This window comes from Neophocaena asiaeorientalis, unplaced genomic scaffold (assembly GCF_003031525.2).
Source record: "Neophocaena asiaeorientalis asiaeorientalis breed wild unplaced genomic scaffold, Neophocaena_asiaeorientalis_V1.1 scaffold879, whole genome shotgun sequence".
Taxonomy (NCBI): domain Eukaryota; kingdom Metazoa; phylum Chordata; class Mammalia; order Artiodactyla; family Phocoenidae; genus Neophocaena; species Neophocaena asiaeorientalis.
In genome coordinates this window covers 676,362-695,038 of record NW_020175527.1, presented here as the reverse complement: position 1 = coordinate 695,038, position 18,677 = coordinate 676,362, and the positions used below count along the sequence as shown (strand labels likewise).

Genomic DNA, 18,677 nt, shown 5'->3' with positions numbered 1-18,677 from the left:
TAGTTCCCGTTGTTTTTGGTGTCTGTCCCCAGTGGCTAAGGTTGGTTCAGTGGGTTGTGTAGGCTTCCTGGTGGAGGGGACTAGTGCCTGTGTTCTGGTGGATGAGGCTGGATCTTGTCTTTCTGGTGGGCAGGGCCACGTCTGGTGGTGTGTTTTGGGGTATCTGTGGACTTTTGATTTTAGGCAGCCTCTCTGCTAATGGGTGGGGTTGTGTTCCTGTCTTGCTAGTTGTTTGGCATAGGATGTTCAGCACTGTTGCTTGCTGTCCATTGAGTGAAGCTGGGTGCTGGTGTTGAGATGGAGATCTCTGGGAAATTTTCGCCGTTTGATATTATGTGGAGCTGGGAGGTCTCTTGTGGACCAGTGTCCTGACGTTGGCTCTCCCACCTCAGAGGCACAGCACTGACTCCTGGCTGCAGCACCAAGAGCCTTTCATCCACACGGCTCAGAATAAAAGGGAGAAAAAGTAGAAAGAAACACTTAGTAGAAGTAGAAAGAAAGAAAGAAAGGAGGGAGGAAAGGAGGGAGGGAGGGAGGAAGGAAGAAAGGATGGAAGGAAGAAAAAGAGAAAGAAAGAAGATAAAGTAAAATAAAGTAAGATAAAACAATAAAGTTATTAAAGTAAAAAAATTATTATTAAGAGAAAAAAAACAATGGACGGATAGAGCCCTAGGACAAATGGTGGAAGCAAAACTATACAGACAAAATCTCACATAGAAGCATACACATACACACTCACAAAAAGAGGAAAAGGGGAAAAAATCATAAATCTTGCTCTCAAAGTCCACCTCCTCAATTTGTGATGATCCGTTGTCTAAAGGAGGGAAGGAAGGAAAGAAAGAACGAAGATAAAGTAAAATAAAATAATTAAAATAAAAAGTAATTATTAAGAAAAATTTTTTTGAAAAACGGACAGATAGAACCCTCGGACAAATGGTGGAAGCAAAGCTATACAGACAAAATCTCACACAGAAGCATACACATAACGCACTCACAAAAAAGAGGAAAAGGGGAAAGAATCATAAATCTTGCTCTCAAAGTCCATCTCCTTAATTTGGGATGATTCTTTGTCTCTTCTTGTATTCCACAGATGCAGCGTACATCAGATTGATTGTGGAGCTTTAATCCACTGTTTCTGAGGCTGCTGGGAGAGATTTCCCTTTCTCTTCTTTGTTCTCACAGCTCACAGGGGCTCAGCTTTGGATTTGGCCCCGCCTCTGCATGTAGGTCGCCGGAGGGCATCTGTTCTTTGCTCAGACAGGATGGGGTTAAAGGAGCAGCTGTTTTGGGAACCCTGGCTCACTCAGGCTGGGGGGAGGGAGGGGTACGGAGTGCGGGGTGAGCATGCGGCGGCAGAGGCCATCATGACGTTGCACCAGCCTGAGGCGCGCCGTGCATTCTCCCGGGGAAGTTGTCCCTGGATCCCGGGACCCTGGCAGTGGCTGGCTGCACAGGCTCCCCTGAAGGAGGGTGTGGATAGTGACCTGTGCTCGGACACAGGCTTCTTGGTGGCGGCAGCAGCAGCCTTAGCATCTCATGCTCGTCGCTGGGGTCCGCGCTTTTAGCCGCGGCTCGCGCCCGTCTCTGGAGCTCCTTTAAGCAGCGTTCTTAATCCCCTCTCCTCGCGCACCAGGAAACAAAGAGGGAACCTTGCCTCTTCGGCAGGTCCAGACTTTTCCCCGGACTCCCTCCCGGCCAGCCGTGGCGCACTAACCCCCTGCAGGCTGTGTTCACGCCGCCAACCCCAGTCCTCTCCCTGCCTCTGACCGAAGCCCGAGCCTCAGCTCCCAGCCCCGCCCACCCCAGCGCGGGAGCAGACAAGCCTCTCGGGCTGGTGAGTGCTGGTCGGCACCGATCCTCTATTCGGGTATCTCTCCGCTTTGACCCCCGCATCCGTGTTACTGTGCTCTCCACTGCGGCACCGAAGCTTCCGCCTCCGCCACCCGCAGTCTCCGCCCGCAAAGGGGCTTCCTAGTGTGTGGAAACCTTTCCTCCTTCACAGCTCCCACCCACTGGTGCAGGTCCCGTCCCTATCCTTTTGTCTCTGTTTATTCTTTTTCCTTTTGCCCTACCCAGGTACGTGGGGGGTTTCTTGCCTTTTGGGAGGTCTGAAGTCTTCTGCCAGCATTCAGTAGGGGTTCTGTAGGAGTTATTCCACGTGTAGATGTATTTCTGGTGTATCTGTGGGGCGGAAGGTGATCTTCGCATCTTACTCTTCCACCATCTTCCCGGAAGCCTCTCTGTGAAGCAAATTTTTAAAGTGTAGAGTACTAAGAAAAGGTAATGAGTTATAATATGATATTTTACTACAGTACATTAATGCACTCAAGACCAACTATTTATATACTAAATGGTTCCAGGCAACTTTTTGAATTCTTATTTATTCTTGAAATAATTTTAATTCCCACCCGTCACTTATTCGTGTCAGCAGATGCTTCTTCCTGTTGTCAGTTTATCTATCTCCAGCAGTCTCCTAATTTGCTGATTCCAATCCACTTTGTTAGACTTGCTTCTGAAATGTGAATTGGTAGACTGAGTTGGAGCTTGCAGAACTTTGCTGTGAATAATTGACATCAGTTTTGTAGAAAGACTGGGCACTCTATGAGGGCAAGGGTGTGTCTGACTCATTCACTACCCCTCTCCCTGAGCCTAACACAGCACTTGGCCAGAGTAGATGCTCAGTAGATTTTTGATGAATGAATTGATTTGTCTGCTCAGCGGTCTGCCTGCTCACTGCCTGGTTCTTGGCTGCGTTCCAGGTGGTCACAGTTGGAGGACGGGGGCCTTCTGGGTGAGGAGAATCGGTCTGTTTTCCATTTACATAACATGATAGAGTCTCCATAGGCCTTCCTAGCCACTCTCCTTGGGATCTTTGAAGTGAATACAGCAGTTGTCATTTCACAGGTGTGAAATCTGCAAACTCTCCCCAGGCCGACTGCATTTCTTGACCAGACTTAGAACTACTCAATAGCCTACCTCCACTTCCCTTTTCTTCTTCTTTAAATTTAACTGTTGGGAAAAACTATTCAGGTCATACCAAGGATTAACATTATAAATATATTATAGATGATAGCAGTTGTTTCAAAAATGTAAGACCAGATTTGCAGGCACTCAAAACCCAGAAGGCAGCTGACTACATAACCATCACAAGAGGGCCCTCGTTTCGGAGTCACATGTTCCAACAGTTCACTCCTGAGAATCTAGCCCCATTGCCAACCGTTCCTCTCTTTCAAGTTCTTAGGTCTGATCATTTGAGACAAGCCCTTAGCACAGCACAGCCCATAGCAGAGAACTGGTTATTTGATAGCTAGCCAAACAGAATATAGGGTTTTGAAGAAAGGCCTTTTGTGTTGGTTTAATCTGTATATGTCAGTTGGTTTAGTCTGTTTAGAATGACAGTATGTCATCCTCATCTTCATCTGGGCTGGCAAAGTTGTGCGAGAAGCTGGCTGGCAGCCAGTCATTGGAATGAGCTCAGGTGACAGAGAGCCCCTCTGCCTAGTAAGGGGCAGCATCATGAGTGTCTGATAGACCTGGACAGGCCTGAGCGGTGAGAGAAAAGCCAGCAGTCAGTCGTAAGAGTTTTCCAGGCCCAGCTCCATAAGTGACTGGCTGGCGGACCTGCGACAAGTCTTTCAAACTTTCTGAGCATTAGATCTCTTCTTATAAAAGAGTATAGTCATCCCTGTCTGCCCACCTCACAGGGTGTTTAGAGACTCAGACAATGTAGGGAAAGGGGCTTTATAGACTGTTGAGTAATGTCTCCGCCAGTGACAGGCTTTCTGTTGTGTTGGGTGTTGCTGAGGTTCTGGCAACGTGATATCCTAGAAGATTTTGGATTCTTTCACATCAAGTGAGAGACCAGTGTCACCCACCACCCACAAAGGAGGAGGATTTTTTCCAGACCTCTCTTTATAACCAGGCCAGGGAGCCCTGAGTTTGTGCCTAGGATGCTGAGGATCTCAAGCCCAACTTCCTTCTAGAATAGGAGACAGAGCATCACAAAATCCATTCTTTAGGGATGTCTTAGTTCGGGCTGCAATAACAAAGTTCCATAGACTGGGTAGCTTATAAACAATAGAAATTTGTTTCTCACAGTTCTGGAAGCTGGAAGTCCAAGGTCAGGGTGCCAGCCTGTTCAGGTTCTGAGGAGGGCCCTCTTCCAGGTTACAGACTACCAACTTCTCATCGTATCCTCACATGGCAGAAAGAGGACTAGAGAGCCCTCTGGGGTCTCTTTTATAAGGGTATTAATCCCATTCATGAGGGCTCCACCCTCATGATCTAATCACCTCCCAAAGGCCCCCACCTCCTGATGCCATCACATGAGGGTTAGGATTTCAACATAAGAATTGGTGTGGGCTTCCCTTTAAAACAAGCAAACATAACAAAACAGAAACAGACTCATAGATACAGAGAACACACTGGTGGTTGGGAAAGAGGCATGGGGAGGTAGGAGGTGGGCAAAATAGGTGAAGAGAATTAAGAGGTACAGACTTGCAACTATAAAATAAATGTCATGGGAACATAATGTACAGCATAGGAAATATAGTGAGTAATATAATAACTTGTATGGTGACAGATGATAACTAGACATATGGTGACCATTTTGGGATGTATATGAATACAGAATCACTATGATGCACACCTGAAACTAATACGATACTGTATGTCAATTATACTTCAATTTAAAAAAGATATAGCTGCAGAATACGTTAAGGGCTTTTATACTTGTGCTTTTTAAAATGTTAAAAATCTATCAATATTTTAAGACAGTATTTGGCTAAAGAATTCAGTTTGTTAGATATAAAACAAAGTTGTACTTTCCACAGGAGGCAACAACCTGGCCCCTGGTGATACTTAGCAAGATTTGAGTCATCATTATTTAATTTAAACGTATGAGAACCTGAATTACATAATGTCAGTTTCTTCAGCTTTTATATTTGGGCTCCAAACTATTCATGCAAAAATAGTTGCCTCAGGGTGTGGAGAAAAGGGAACCCTCTTACACTGTTGGTGGGAATGTAAATTGATACAGCCACTATGGAGAACAGTATGGAGGTTCCTTAAAAAACTAAAAATAGAACTACCATTCGACCCAGCAGTCCCACTACTGGGCATATACCCTCGCGTACCAAAAAAAAAAAAAAAAAAAAAAAAAAAGAATTGGAGTGGGGGGGATGCAAACATTCAGTCTATGACAAGGGACTAGCTATACAGACTTAAGGCAACATGATGTGGAGACCATTGAGGCCCCTGAGTCAGAAAACGGCATCTATACCTCATGAGAAGAGATTGTGGTATGATTCTCCCCCAAGGTAAGGCACAGAAGAATTTGTTAAGTAGGGACCCTCTGTCACTTTGATTCATTCATTCCAGTAACTTTGATGTGCCTAGCCCTGTAACAGAGCAATGGAGGACAGAAGAGTAAAAGATACAGTTCCTGCCCTTCTGGAACTAGGAATTAAGCTACACACACTTAAATATGTAATAGCTGCTGCCTTGTCTTTGGGTTGAAAAGGAGAGGCATTCTCAGGCTGTGCTACCTGGGAAGACTTCCTGGGCTTAAGGATTTCCTCAAGCGCTTGGAGGGAAGCTCCTCCTGGGTCTGAATCAGGAGGCCACAACACCAGCCTATTAGCTTTGGCCCTTCCTGCTCTGTCTTCAGATTGACAAGTCTAGCACAACAGGCTCAAAACACACACACACAGAGTAAGCTAAGACTGTTTCTCTGTACCACTACCTGCATTTCTTGGATCGTACTTATGCTAGGATTTTCTTTTCAGAGCCTTCAGAATGCACTTCCTACCCCACCACCACGAGATCCTAGCTGCATCCCCAGCACTGTTTGCATAGCTGTCTCCTGTGCAGACAGGGCCAGGGAGAGGCCGCCACAATGGCTTTCCAGGTGGCATGAAGCTTGCTGATGAGTCCCGGCCAGAGCAGGGCCTGCTGCTGCCAGATGCCCTGTTCTAATGAGCAGCCCTTATGGAGAGATGGGGGTGGGATGATGGAAAGCATTCATTAGGGCTAACGCTGGGAGGGGACTTCTGGTCCTGCAAGTGTAGGGAAGCCATATCCGGCAGGAGAAGACTCAGAGCAGCAGAGCTGGTGAGCTAACCAAACGCTCATAACTAACATTGTTTTTTATTAATGCATTGTGGTCACGGACACTGTCTCATTTGATCCTCATGTAAACCCTGAAGGCTGCCATCTACCTCTATTTTATTGAAAGAACACTGAGGCTCAAACTGGTTAACTGATCAGAGCCAGGCCTAGAGCCCAGGGCTACCTAACACCAAGCACCTTTGAGCCTGCAGATTCATGGCTTATGCCCACTGAGAGACAACTGACCCAGTCACTTCTAAAATCCACCTGGTTAGTGAGGGTAGCCTGCTAATGAAACTTTATTCTGGCCAGGGGTGATGAGGAATCAGACCTGAGCTATGGATTGAATTGTATCCCCCCAAAATTCATATGTGACTGTACTTGGAGATAGGGCTTTTAAGAGTTAATTAAGGTTAAACGAGGTCATGAGGGTGGGGTCCTAATGTGATAGGATTGGTGGCCTTATAAGAAGAGGAAGAGAGAGATCTCTCTTTCCATGTGCACTCACTAAGGAAAGGCCACATGAGGACACACTGAGGCGTCAAGTCTGCAAACCAGGAAGAGAGCGCTCACCAGAACCCAACCATGCTGCACTCTGATCTCAGACTTCCAGGCTCCTGAACTGTTCAAAAATAAATTTCTGTCATTTAAGACACCTAGTCTATAGTATTTTGTAATGGCAGCCTGGGCAGACAAAGACAGGCTGGTTATTGAACCTAGGCGTTTCTTCTCTCCACCTAAAATTCCTCCACCTACAATTCTCGGTGCTCAAATCTGATCTAGCCTTGAAGGTCCAGCCCACCCTCTTAGTGCAGCCTTTCTTGCCTAAGGAAGGAGGTGAGGGGTCCCCTAGTACCTTATCCTTCCCTCTCTGATGACCCAGGCTCCTTTGCATCATTTTCTACTGTGGACATACTTCATCTCCCTGAGAGCTAAACCTTGATTCCTGTCCATGTCCCCGACAGCATTTGGCACACAGGCGGCACTCAGCAAACGTCCTCTGAATTTAGAGCTCTCTTCTGGCTCTCTCACTCAGTGTACCCAGATTATGCTTCACTTGGTAGGAAGTACAAAGACTGGAGCCAGAAGGCTTAGTGGGTAGTCAGGGATCAACAGATGAAAGAATCAACGTGTCCACTTGTCTACTCCAGATTCCTTTTATTTTTATTTTTTTTCCCAGATGCCTTTTTAATGCCAGCATTCAGATTCTCTTGGCCCTCTTTCCACAGGCTATAGCACACGTTGGCAGCATGCAACTTTCCTATTTCTAAAGCCCCTTCTTCCCAGAATTGTTGATAGTTCCAAAAAGAAAAGGAAGTGAGCGTCTCTCTCCCACTTCCTCTCTTACCCTCTCCCTACTCCCTCTCCCAACCCCTTGCCAATGATACCAAAGAAAAAGGTGGTGAATGCCAGGGCATTTGGGTAAAAGGTGTCTTTCTTCAGTGACTGAGGAATTAGGCCCACTGGCCTTTGCTTAGAAGACCAAAGGAGAATTCTCTCCAGAGAATGATTGATAGAGACTGAATCCAAGAAGGCCTCGAAGTGCTAAGAACATAAGAGAGATCTTATGTTCTACTACAGTCAAGTAGTTTCTGTGACTTGTCTTAAATTCAAAATGCAGGAATCTAATTTTCAGTGAGAAAGAGTGTATTAAAGACCCAGAACCCTTGGTCGTGTTCTCTTTCTTTATTTGTATGCTGGCGACACAGGTTAAGTTCACTTCGTGAAAAATCAAGCTATTAACTTAATGGGTGTGTGTGTTATACTTCAATGAAAAGTATACTTTTTAAAAAATTAAAACCCAAAGCAACTGAGCTATTGCTTAGGTCACACAACTAGTTGGTGACTAGAGTGAAGGCAGGAACTCAGATCTCCTAGTTCTTCTTAAGTTAGTACCTATTTTAGAATCACACCTAAGAGCAAGAGGCAAATTCAGTTTCAGTCTCTTTTGATCTGAATGTTGCTAGAAATTCCCTTGGTTTCCTTGGAGCCCTACTCTGCATCTGAAAATGGACATCATGTTTGAGAGGAGGTTTCTCATTACTACTGAGGCCACACCAGCTCCCTACCTACGGTCTCTGATGACTGTGGCCACCAAAGAAATCTACAGGCAGGTCACATCCTTCCCTTGGTGCAGTACTCTGGAAAGGGGCTCTGTGAAAAGCTTCTTTATATTTGTGTTGGCCTGTGTGTCCTGAAAGGAAGGGCAGGTGGCCTGGCCAGATTCAGGCTAGTACCGCCTTAGGCCTGATTGGCAACCCTTTATCTGGACAAAGGTGACAGACCAGCAGTTATTGATTTAGTTGCAGCTCCATGAGGAAGGCATATAGAGAGACATATTTACATCATATTGTATGTCTGAGATTTCTCTTATGTACGTTTCTTTCATTCAGCAAGAACTTCATGTCCCGTGATGACACTCTATTGACTTTCTACTGATTTTGGAAAGCTTAAGTAGTCCAAGGTGACATTTGACCTACCCCCTAAGGCCTGGGAGTGAGTGGATGAAATAAAACTGAATGATGCCTTCATCCCCTAATCTGTCAAAAGCCCCTCAGGAAACTCTCTCCTGGTACCCAAGGCCCTGAGCATTGAGGTCAGGCTGTTTGCATCCCAGCCTTGCTTCCCTGCCCCTACAGGAAGTGTAGCCTAATTCAGATGACTGTTTAGCTGTGCTCATGACATCAAACCGCCATTGCTCTGTGCCAAGAGCCCACCTGAATTATCCAGGAGTCTCGCCAGCTGAGTCTCAGTACTACAGGTTGGCCACTTCCGGGGTCTCCTAATCCTGTCTCCCCACAATGTCTGAAGTGTGATTTGAGGGACAGTGACAACTACATGTCCTACTCTGGCTCACAGTCAAGCCAAGGGGTGTGGCTCTCACGGACTGGACCCCTTACCTATAATCTGGTTGAGTCCTGTCATAGTAAGTCCTGTGGGTAGAACTCCTTACCCCACAGTAACCAAACTGCCTGCCTCCATTTGTGTCTTCTGCAGTCTCAGGACTTAAAGCTAGTGGCCTCTGGCAGGTCATCTCACTACACTGCTGGTGACCTCTGTAAACTCACTTTTTCAACAGGCAACTGATAGCCAGCCCTGTTCCCAGAGGGGACTGACCCCCAAGGGGCTCTGCCTTACCCCAGCCAGAGTCAGGAGTCCAGGTGGAATAAGTTATGGTTAAGCTCTCATGTTCTGGGCTAATTTACCAGGAACCAGGAGTTGTCATCTTTGAGTTAACATTGTGCCTGTGCTAGCCAGACTGTCCAGTTTAATGTCTTTTCAATCGGTGAGTCTTCCAATAATAGCATTTTAACAGTGAAGTTCCAAAGAAAAAACTTGTTCTTAATTTTTGTCCAAAGGGAGAAAAGAGACTTCTAATAATGGTGTCATTATAAATTCTAAAGTGATGATCATTTGGCTGTGCTACAAAATGTGGGGCTAATAATTAAAATAAAGATTTAAGCAAATGCTTTATCAATAAAGTGGATGATAGGGCATCTTTTTCTCAGCCAGTGTCAGAAATGGCAGCATATAGCCATGTGCTGAATTGTCACACTGCAAGTCTTTAAAATTCCTGCTGGATTGGAAGGTATTAACAAGTCCCTATCAACCTTCTCTAAAGGTTTTTGATGTCATTTTAGCTATTGAACTAAAATATGTGAACTATTACTTTGTTGATTTTCTTCTTAAACCAAACTGCATTATCCTCTGAGAGTGTGTTCTTAAAGTATTGTTAAAAGTACTTTGAAAACTTGTAAATCCCTGTAATTTATGTTTCTCCTGCCTCTGCTGTTTCATTCTGTCCTTCTGGTTTTAATTTGAATGCAGTCCTGTCTGGGTGTGTACCTGTAAAACTGTGTTTTTCCAAGTACAATTTACGGTCTTGACCTTAGATTTTACAGTGTTCCTAACCTTCCGTGAGCTTCCTCCTATACCAAGAAGTGGGCTTTGGGTCACCCAGCTCTTTTATATTAGAACAGTCTAATCAAGGTTACTTGAAACAGATCTGATTTTGACATTTCTTAGTTTATCATGTAGGCCTAGGGAGTAAGTTAGGAGGGCTTCCCTGCAAGCCCATTAATTGCATTGCCCCATTTCTTAAAATGTACACAGTTGTAAACCTAGACTGCTTCAAGACAACAGTCTCATTTATCTAAACAATTCTCCTTTTAGACTCAGTGGCACTGATGGAAACATAGATAAGCTGTATGGATCGGAGGAAGGAACTTTTGGAGCCTGTGTTTGCTGAAACTGTTCGATTCCCTTTACAATCCGCTTTTCTTTCCAAGGGTTTGTCTGCATACAGAATAGATCTATCTGTGTTCAATATATTCCGTGAGCTAGGTTAGTGGGCAGGACTATAGGAAAGGGTATCTTTCTTGTGAGTGAGCTCTTTGCAGGTTTTAAGGAATATGGCTGTTTTGCTTTAAGGGGAAGAGTGAAGGGTGGGGCACTCTGTTAAAGCAGTGTGTATCCCAAACCCATTTCACAGACACCCTCTCTCCATGATAAATGCGTGATTCCTCGTGGATTATAAGAATTTTTAAATGGGTGCAGAACTTTTGGAATCTTTTCCCTTAGGAAATGAGATTTCTTTCTTTTCTGCTCCTTTCAAATATCACTTAAGTTAAGCTCTGGTAAGGAGTTTAGGAGTCTTTTTCTTTCCTCCTTACACTTATTCAGCATGTTCTCCATGGTTCTTACTGGCACTACTGGCCGGGGAAGGGGGACACAGGGCAGGCAGCCCGGGGCTTTTTGGCAGCTGACCTGGGGTTCCTGCTCTGTTTCAGGTCATCGTGCAGTCCGGCCGCCACCCCACGGTGCTGCAGAAGCTTTGCCAGTTGCCCTTCCAGTATTTCAGTGACCCACGGCTGATCAAAGTGCTGTTCCCTTCACTTATCGCTGCTTGTTACAACAATCTTCAGAACAAGATCATTCTGGAGCAGGAGATGAGCTGTGTTCTACTGGCCACGTTCATTCAGGTACCTTCTGTGTTATGCCTAATTCTCTGGCTCTGTGTGTAAGCTAATGCAATTGAAAAGTCAAAGCGAACCAGCTGTTTATTCTTGCCATCCACGCTACCTTTTAAAAATTTCACATATTTCTGTGCTTGAAATTAATTTCTAAAATATCATGATAGTAAAACTGGGGTTTGGGTGTTGTATCATTTCTACTTGGAGGATTTCAAGAAAAGGGTATTTTTCCAGTTAATGAAATGGTAAGCCTGCACTAAGGAAATGTTTTATAAAAGACTTCTTTAAGGCTTTAACTGTTAATTCCTCTTGCTTTTTGTCTATTTATAGGGAAAAGGTTATGATTGCTGAAGAAAGATCAATTAAAATGTCAGTTTATTTGTAAATTTTTAAATAAATATTTAAAGTAAATTTTTAAATAAATAAATACACACAGCCTGTGTGTGTATAATAAAAATCTGTTACGTTGCTTTTTCTTAAATCTAAAACTTTTAAGTATGGCCTTATATTTTTCTGATCCAGTTAAATTCTGTAGGACTGGAATCAGAATCTTCCATTTTCCTTCAAATGTTCCACCCTAAAACCAATCTGTTTTTGTTCCATGATGCACATGTGATTAATAGACAGTGTTTTCTGTTCATAATAATGAAACAGAAAGCAGAGCTCTGTATTGTTATTGTTCCTTATTCTGGCTAATATACGAATATCACTTTTGAAAGGGTGTAACTGTGCCCAGCTGGCTGGGATGGCTAAAGAGTCCCCCAAGCCTTCTTCACCTTAGATGGCAATCGGTGGTTTACATTTCTTAAACTATCCTCTATTAGATGATCAGTTAATAAACATACTAGATCAATTGTTTAGAAATGTTTTATTTTCGGCTTAATTGTTCTGTTTGAGTCTGGATTCCAATTTCTGAAAATTTTTTCAAAGCTATTCAGATCTATAGGTAGGGTACAGATTTTTCAAAGAACATCTTGTGATTAATAATTAAAATCTTAATGAATTTTCATATTAACATTTAGGATTCTTCAGATATTCTTACAGCCTTAGGATTAAATTTAAACAGAAAATATGTTACAGAGAATTTTAAGACTGTGATCTTAAAATTCATTCTTTCTTTCATTCACTAATTTTTTAGTGCCCTCGGTGTGCTGGGCACTGCTCTAGGCACTGGAAATACAGCTGCAAATAACACAGATACAAATTCCCTCCTTTAAGGGTCTTTCATTAGAATGGGGGGAGTCAAAACAAAAAACAAATAAATAAGTAAAATAAATAGCATGTCAGATGGTACTAAGTGCTGTGGAGAAAAGTAAGGCAAGAAAGGGGGACAGGGACTGCCAGGGAGGTGATATGCAGTTTTTCATGGCATGAGCTGAGAGGCCTCAACCAGGACAGTGATTGTTGAACCAAGAGAGTGATTGTTGAGCAAAGACAATTTTGCATCTGTACCAACTTAGTCTCTTACATTTTCAACTGCTTGGAAGACAATTTATAAAACTATAAATGGTATAAGAATCTGAAGTAAGGATCATATATATTATTTTCATCTGGTGTTGATCTCGGAGTACTTCTAATTCAACTCTCCTCCATTACAGTTAACACACAATTAAATGTAATTTAATGTAAATGTAACACATTTAACATACATTTTATTTTAGCACACAGATTTTATAAATACTACAGAAATTTCTTATAATGCTTATTTGGGATAGCACTTTAGATTGCTGGAGTTAAATCAAGTTTGGTTTTTTTCTATAAATAACTGTGCTCAAGGGAATGAAAATACATTGGATTTTAGTTTATAAAATGGTTCTTCAAGGTCCCCTGTGTTAGATGATTAATAGTTACTAGAAAATTATATTTAAAATAAGAGCTAGTAGTTTGTCCTAGGTTCCTGAAACTTTACATATTATAGATGACATTTTTCATGTTCCATCTAAGAGTAAAATTACTAGACTTTAAGATTTAGCTGCAGAATGGATGGACCTAAAGAGTATTATGCTACATGAAATAAGTCAGACAGAGAAAGGCAATTTTACCATATGGTTTCACTTATATGTGGAATATAAAAAACAAGCAAACATAACAAAACAGAAACAGACTCATAGATACAGAGAACACACTGGTGGTTGGGAAAGAGGCATGGGGAGGTAGGAGGTGGGCAAAATAGGTGAAGAGAATTAAGAGGTACAGACTTGCAACTATAAAATAAATGTCATGGGAACATAATGTACAGCATAGGAAATATAGTGAGTAATATAATAACTTGTATGGTGACAGATGATAACTAGACATATGGTGACCATTTTGGGATGTATATGAATACAGAATCACTATGATGCACACCTGAAACTAATACGATACTGTATGTCAATTATACTTCAATTTAAAAAAGATATAGCTGCAGAATACGTTAAGGGCTTTTATACTTGTGCTTTTTAAAATGTTAAAAATCTATCAATATTTTAAGACAGTATTTGGCTAAAGAATTCAGTTTGTTAGATATAAAACAAAGTTGTACTTTCCACAGGAGGCAACAACCTGGCCCCTGGTGATACTTAGCAAGATTTGAGTCATCATTATTTAATTTAAACGTATGAGAACCTGAATTACATAATGTCAGTTTCTTCAGCTTTTATATTTGGGCTCCAAACTATTCATGCAAAAATAGTTGCCTCAGGGTGTGGAGAAAAGGGAACCCTCTTACACTGTTGGTGGGAATGTAAATTGATACAGCCACTATGGAGAACAGTATGGAGGTTCCTTAAAAAACTAAAAATAGAACTACCATTCGACCCAGCAGTCCCACTACTGGGCATATACCCTGAGAAAACCATAATTCAAAAAGAGACATGTACCACAATGTTCATTGCAGCACTATTTACAATAGCCAGGACATGGAACCAACCTAAGTGTCCATTGAAAGATGAATGGGTAAAGAAGATGTGGCACATATATACAATGGACTATTACTCAGCCATAAAAAGAAACGAAAATAAGTTACTTGTAGTAAGGTGGATGGACCTAGAGCCTGTCATACAGAGTGAAGGAGGTCAGAAAGAGAAAAACAATACCGTATGCTAACACATATATATGGAATCTAAAAAAAAAAAATGGTTCTGATGAACCTAGGGGCAGGACAGGAATAAAGATGGAGACATAGAGAATGGACTTGAGGACACAGGGAGGGGGAAGGGTAAGCTGGGACAAAGTGAGAGAGTAGCATTGACATATATACACTACCAAATGTAAAATAGATAGCTAGTGGGAAGCAGCCGCATAGCACAGGGAGATCAGCTCAGTGCTTTGTGACCACCTAGAGCGGGGGGATAGGGAGGGTGGGAGGGAGGCGCAAGAGGGAGGGGTTATGGGGATATATGTATACGTATAGCTGACACACTTTGTTATACAGCAGAAATTAACACAACACTGTAAAGCAATCATACTCCAGTAAAGATGTTAAAAAAGGGCTTCCCTGGTGGCGCAGTGGTTGAGAGTCCGCCTGCTGATGCAGGGACATGGGTTCGTGCCCCAGTCCGGGAATATCCCACATGCTGCGGAGTGGCTGGGCCCGTGAGCCATGGCCGCTGGGCCTGCGCGTCCGGAGCCTGTGCTCCGCAACAGGAGAGGCCACAACAGTGAGTGGCCCGCGTACTCCAAAAAAAAAAAAAAAGATGTTAAAAAAAAATAGTTGCCTCAGAATCCAGAAGCATTTTTAAAGCCACGCTCAGCAAAATTCTCTGTCCAAAGCATTGGTATTAAAAAAACACTTTTCTCGTTTCACACAGGATTTTGCACAGACTCCGGGTCAGGCAGATACCCAGTCTTATCAGCCCAAAGGTACGTCTCTGTTGAAATTAAATGTCATGTGTTTGTTAGCTGGACATTTCTCACTCAACCCTCTGAAACTGTTAGAGAAATCAGTTTATTACATCACCTAAAATATTTGAGATTCGGATACCAAATATATTTCAGGGAATAAAGAAATTGATTTTGTCATCAAGCATGAGTACATCAGAATATACAGAGAAATCTATGGAAGTAAAAGAAAACCACAAAACGTCTTTATGTAATTTATACTCACCTCATGCAAGGTATAATAAATGGCGAATAATTACTAAAGAGCTACTTTGCAATACAAGAGACAATCAGATCATTAATATTGGCCTACATTATCACATAAATGCTGAAATCACATACATTTGGTTCCATGTTCAGAATAAAATCGTCATTGGTAGTAGCCCATACATCCCCCTAAATTCAAGTACTTGAATTTTTTATTGAAAATAAAAGTGTAAAATTGTTCTACATGATGAAAAAGCCATAAGATGAGCACAGCACATTTCAGGGGCCAAAAGATTTACAAGGTTTTTTTTCCCTATAGCATTCCTGCTGAGGTGAGTCCTGTGATCAGAGCTGAGATGTAGAATTTTAAAGTGCATATTTACTTTTTGAAATATTCTGCTACCCACACTGTAATTGAGAAGTACAAGTTGCTCTTTGTCTGGCTCTCGTGACAGCATCTCTGATTAATGAGACCTTAATCCAGATTTTCCCCAATTCTTCCATTAGTTTGATAGTCTTTAAAGTGGCCAGAGGTCTACTCCCAGCAAAACCCTATGGGGCACCCATTCAGTAGCCTTTCCTTGGGAGAAGGGGAGGGCACCCTGGGGTGTGTGTGTCTGTCTGTCTGTCTCACACACACATATTATTTATAGTGGGCAGGTGTTGAAAAGTACGTAAAAGAGAATATAACTAAAACTGTAACAATATGAAAAAATGTCATGTTTTATTGATTCAGGCACTCAGAGAAGTAAATAGAAAGCTATGCCCCTTTTTAGAAATTCAAGTCAACATCATAGTTGGTACCATTTGTCTAAGCCTGCATGAGTGTGCAAGTTCACTTCTGCCCTGACTCAGTGACAGCATTTTTTTTTAAGCTGTTGGAGGCTAGAGAGAAATCAGCATAATTTGTTACTATGTCTTATAAAACAATGTTTTAAATTTTGAATTTATGAAAATGCCTAGAAAAATCTTCTAATGTATTTTTTAATTTATTTTTTAATTGTACAGCAATTTTTTTGCCAGTAAGAAGTATAGACATTCTTTTTTCTTCCTCTTTCTCCTGACGTAAGGATGAGTCACAATTTGCTGCCTATCTGGCAGGCGAAGTCCCAGGGGCTGACTCTGTCTGCTTGGTTTCAACCTTCTTTCCTTTTCCAAGGGACCATCTTCTCTGGCTTTCATGCTTTCCCCAATGTGGATTTACTATGGGTTAATCCACAAACCAACAAATAGGGAACTGTTCTCTGCTTTGCTTAGAAAAAGTCATCACTCTACTGGTGACAGCTCATAATATGCTTACTTGATTTTAAAAAATGATGATGCCACACTAAGTTGCCAGTTTGCACCTTGGACATCTGTTCCCCTTTTGCTTAGATTAAATCCCCCCAAAATGTTTCAAGACGTTTCAAGATGTTGAGTTCATTGCCCAGGTGAACCTCTAAGTTCTAAGTGTAAAGCAGCTCCTGGCAGCACCACATTCTTATTGCTGAGGAAGAATTCTGTTTTTCAAATACTCGCTGCTAGATGACTGGCTGGCCAGGAGATCGTTTGTTTCAAGAGCCAGTAAGGCTCCTGACAAGGTCCCTCTGCTTTGTTAGGTGACTGAGTGGCAGACTGGAGCATTTTTAAAGTTATGTTTAAACTAAAATCATGTTTTAGATTAAATAGACTATTTTAGAAAATAACGGTAAAGTTTACATACAGATTTAGCCTTTCAAGGCTAACTTAAGGATGGAATACATGACTGTCACTTTATGTTGTTTACCATACTTATTTACTTATTTTCTTACTCCAGAGTCCAAAAACAATGTTTTTCACAATGTTTTACATAGGGGTTAATGTCTGAATAGGTTAGAAGCATGAAATAGATTGTGATTAAAATATATATTATATATTTTATACTATAATAGATATAGATCAGTTACCTTTACTTAAATTTGCATCATGATTTACTTGAAGAGTAAGTCTCCATTTTGTACTCAGATATCAAAATAATTTTCATTTCTTACATTTTGAAGAATTTAACTCTTTTTAATTTTACTCTTCTTTTTTTTCTCTCTCAGGAAAATGCCTTGGTTCCCAAGACTATCTTGAGCTGGCTAACAGATTTCCTCAGCAGGCCTGGGAAGAAGCTCGACAGTTTTTCTTAAAAAAAGAGAAAAAATAAATGTTTTGGTTGGTTGTATATTTGAGTACCCTCATTAATATTTTAAACTGATCAAACATTCTAACTGTTCCTCAAGAAGTTCATTTTCACATGTTTATACTCTGTAGATATGGTATATACTTTGCACTATTTATAAAGACTGTAGATACTTTACTGTTCTTTCTAATTCTGCAAGTTGAGTTTATTTCACTTATGCACAACATTTTGGAGTTTGGTAACTTACATCCTATGATAATATATACTTTGCATTTGTAATGTGGGTAAAATTAGACATAGAATTAGCAAGTCTGTTTTGTTCTTGTAATAAAATAACTTATTCTGTTTGCAATGATGACTTTTCTTGTTAAAGCAATACAAATCTGAAAGAAAAACGTTAATTCCAACTCCGGAAGTATCTTAATTAAAGACTTACTAAAAGTTAACCTGCTCTAAATTTCCCTTTTATAGGTTTGAGTAAAAGGTGTTCATAACAGTTTTACATTCTAATTACATAATATGTTTTGGGGGCCATTTGAAATGAATTTAAAGCATTATATTCGTTGGTCTGCTTAAACTTTCCTAGCGGCCAATACTGAGAGTCTCCTATAGAAATAGCATCGCTGAACTGAAATTCTCCAGAATAAAAATTAGGGATCCAAAAAGATCAACCATAGTGAATCACCCTAAAGTATTTTCTCAAATAACTGCAATGAAAACCGAAGTAAAAATAAAACAGACGGTCACAAGGGCTTTGAATTGAAGTTTTCAACTCCTGTGCACGGAGGAGTGTCTGCCAGGAGATGTTGACCTTTTCATATCTTGTTCTCATCGGTTCTCCACCTTAAGCCAACGGTCAGTGCTAAGCCGGTCACTGAGTGACATTGGTAATAATTTCTGTCAGATAAGGATCAAACATTACCAAGAAGAAAGATCTGATCGGGGGGGAAAAAATGGTTTTAATAGTATCAGATTCAAGACTGGAGGCGGAGGGGACTGGAAAATACAGAAGTTTCATCGGATTGTTGAAAGCAAATTTAGCTACCTAATGTTCAGGACCCTTCTTTTTGGAGCCTCACAAGGCTGCCGAGTTTTGTATATGCTGTTTTTACTCCTTTGCAAACAGAAAATAGATCCAATTTCAAACGAAAAAAAAGAAAAAGCGAACGCATCCCAGTGCGCTCTGTACTTCCGCCGCCCGGGACCCGGCGTCTTCCGCGCTCGGGCTGCGGGGCCGAAGCCCGGCTGGCCTCGGGGCGGGGACGGCGGCTCCGAGGCCAGTGGGACCGACTCTCGGGAAGTCCCTGCCGCCTCGGCGGAGCCCGCTCCCAGGGCTCGGCGGCGACTCGGCCCGGGGCGCCCGACCCAGGACCCCGGACCCTCCC

The 18,677-nt window shown here is 42.0% G+C and overlaps 1 protein-coding gene across 1 annotated transcript in view; it reads left to right on the top strand.

The window, feature by feature from the left end:
* LOC112415810 (S phase cyclin A-associated protein in the endoplasmic reticulum-like) overlaps window positions 1-17,589 on the top strand; it is a gene marked incomplete at its 5' end in the record, with an annotated part of 224,280 nt that extends 206,691 nt beyond the window's left edge. Inside the window, 3 exons of the mRNA XM_024768976.1 lie at window positions 10,899-11,090; window positions 14,873-14,924; window positions 17,213-17,589. Of these exons, the coding sequence (XP_024624744.1) occupies window positions 10,899-11,090; window positions 14,873-14,924; window positions 17,213-17,316 (348 nt within the window). The remainder of the gene's footprint in view (window positions 1-10,898; window positions 11,091-14,872; window positions 14,925-17,212) is intronic.
* Between the last annotated feature and the right edge of the window lie 1,088 nt (window positions 17,590-18,677).